A 2,451-nucleotide genomic window follows, 5' to 3' on the forward strand; every position below is an offset into this window, starting at 1 on the left:
GGTGTACACTGATAAACATCAAGTGTTAGATTATACTTTCCTTTTTAACCTGGTGTACACTGATAAACTTCAAGTGTTAGATTATACTTTCCTTTTTAACCTGGTGTACACTGATAAACGTCAAGTGTTAGATTTTACTTTCCTTTTTAACCTGGTGTACACTGATAAACTTCAAGTGTTAGGTTTATACTTTCCTTTTTAACCTGGTGTACACTGATAAACGCCAATAGGTATACTCATAAATTCACTTTGATTCATTAATCTTCTCCTGTTGTCAGGCGATAACAACCCCATCTGTATGACGTTTGCTACACACATGTTTGGGAATGGGATCGGAACATTGAGAATCCTGAAGCGAAGTCAAGGGACTAATGAAATCAGCACTATCTGGGAGATCAGTGGGCCTTCAGGGAACAGATGGTATGAAGCCAGGGTTCCGGTTTCCTCCCCGAAACCATTTCAGGTAAAGCTTTCCAGTTTGAGTGAATAATTCTAGTTAGTTTTGAATGTTTCATTTGGCTCTTTCTTACACTCTACCCTTGAAAACATTTGGTTCACTCTGTGAACGGAGATAACTGATGCTACAGATATACAGGGAGATTTACGCTACGTCTATAGTAGAGTAACTTACATAATCAATCGGACATTCCCTTTACAAACACATTTATTTAAAACAGTAGAGCTGAATTCAATCTTTGCCTCATCTCATCGTACCTTGGTCTCAAAATAGATTTTTATGTAGAATGAAATTGTTACGACAGCGGGGGTCACGTGACGCTAGTAACACGTCATTTTAACTAACGACCAGAGACGTAACAAAATGTTGGTTTTACACAAATGATATTATGTTATCGGTTGAGCTACACTTTATAAAGTTATTTTCACACACGTTCGTAGATGATAAGTTCTAGTTAAATTTGATGATTTTTTGTTGTATGGTTGAAGATGTATAATGATTTATTTAAAATAAACATCGGATATAATAGTGCCTTCAATAAACAACTATCATGAACTGAAAACTGGACTAGTATTTGTGAAAGAAAAGCAGAACACCATTTATCAGTAAAATTATGACAGATTATAAAAAAGCTATGATCGAAAATAGTTCCCACTTCGTTTTTTTTTTTTTCAGTTGATATTTGAAGCAACAGTTGGTAAAAACTACCTCGGTGATATCGCTATTGACAACATTGCTTTCAGACCGGGAACCTGCCCAAGTAAGTAACCAATTGTTCTAGAATCTTCTGTACTGTTACAGCTCAAATGATTGTTCTAGAATATTCTGTACTATGACGTCACAATCCAGATAAAGGTAAAACAGTGAAAAACTCGACCTCTTACTTAAAAAGCTTAGAAAACTCTAGAAAGACTGAAACCTTACCATCTAGTGCACGACACTATCTTAGAAAAGTGAAACTTAACGATATCATTTTACAAGCATTATTATATTGTTACTACAATGGTCTGGCAAGGCCACGTAGATAGGGCGCTGGACTCACCCTCTGTGGCTCAAGGGTTCGATTTACCGTTCCACCAAACATGTTCGCCCTTTCAGCTGTGGGGGTGCTATAATGTGATGTTGGTAAAAGAGAAGCCCAAGAGCTGACGGTGGGTGATGATTATTGCTGCGTTCCTTCTAGTCTTTAATTGATAAAGTAGGAATGGCCAGCGCAGATAGCTCTCGTGTAGCTTTGCGTAAAATTAAAAAGAAACCAACTTTAATACAATGAATTGGGTTGGATTTGTTTCATTTATTATATATTTAATCTAATAAAACTGTGCTCTTTTTTTGTAGTTTACGTTTTTTTATATCGTTAATCTAATAACTTTGAGCTAGTTATTGATAGTTAGTTTTCAAATTCTTACATATTTCATCTTATTTAAAGTTGTCTTAGTTTCATAGTTAGTTTTTTAATTGTTATATTTTTCATCTAATAAAGTTGTGTTGGGTCTACTTTCTTTTAGTTTTTCCCCAGACAGCGTCGCCGACTTCAGGTAACTGTTTAAAATGTTCTCTCCTGTGTCCTAGCTAACTTCACACAGATAGTTGTTTAGGATGTTCTCTCCTGTGTCCTAGTTTAATTGTTTATTCACACAGATAGTTGTTTAAAATGTTCTCTCCAATAGCCTAGCTTACTTTGTTTATTCACACAGATAATTGTTTAATATCTTCTCTCCTGTGTCCTAGTTTAATTGTTTATTCACACAGATAATTGTTTAAAATGTCATCTCCTGTGTCCTAGTTTAATTGTTTATTCACACAGATAGTTGTTTAAAATGTCCTCTCCTGTGTCCTAGCTTACTTTGTTTATTCAAACAGATAGTTGTTTAAAATGTCCTCTCCTGTGTCCTAGTTTAATTGTTTATTCACACAGATAGTTGTTTAAAATTTCCTCTCCTGTGTCCTAGCTTACTTTGTTTATTCAAACAGATAGTTGTTTAAAATGTCCT

At 34.9% G+C, this 2,451-nt stretch overlaps 1 protein-coding gene across 1 annotated transcript in view; it reads left to right on the forward strand.

The window, feature by feature from the left end:
• LOC111083979 (MAM and LDL-receptor class A domain-containing protein 1-like) overlaps positions 1-2,033 on the forward strand; it is a gene marked incomplete at its 5' end in the record, with an annotated part of 11,600 nt that extends 9,567 nt beyond the window's left edge. The window contains 3 exons of the mRNA XM_022380739.1: positions 279-463; positions 1,133-1,217; positions 1,966-2,033. Coding sequence (XP_022236447.1) covers positions 279-463; positions 1,133-1,217; positions 1,966-2,033 — 338 coding nt within the window. The remainder of the gene's footprint in view (positions 1-278; positions 464-1,132; positions 1,218-1,965) is intronic.
• Positions 2,034-2,451: the final 418 nt, after the last annotated feature.

Source organism: Limulus polyphemus, unplaced genomic scaffold, assembly GCF_000517525.1.
Source record: "Limulus polyphemus unplaced genomic scaffold, Limulus_polyphemus-2.1.2 Scaffold12564, whole genome shotgun sequence".
NCBI classification, from domain to species: domain Eukaryota; kingdom Metazoa; phylum Arthropoda; class Merostomata; order Xiphosura; family Limulidae; genus Limulus; species Limulus polyphemus.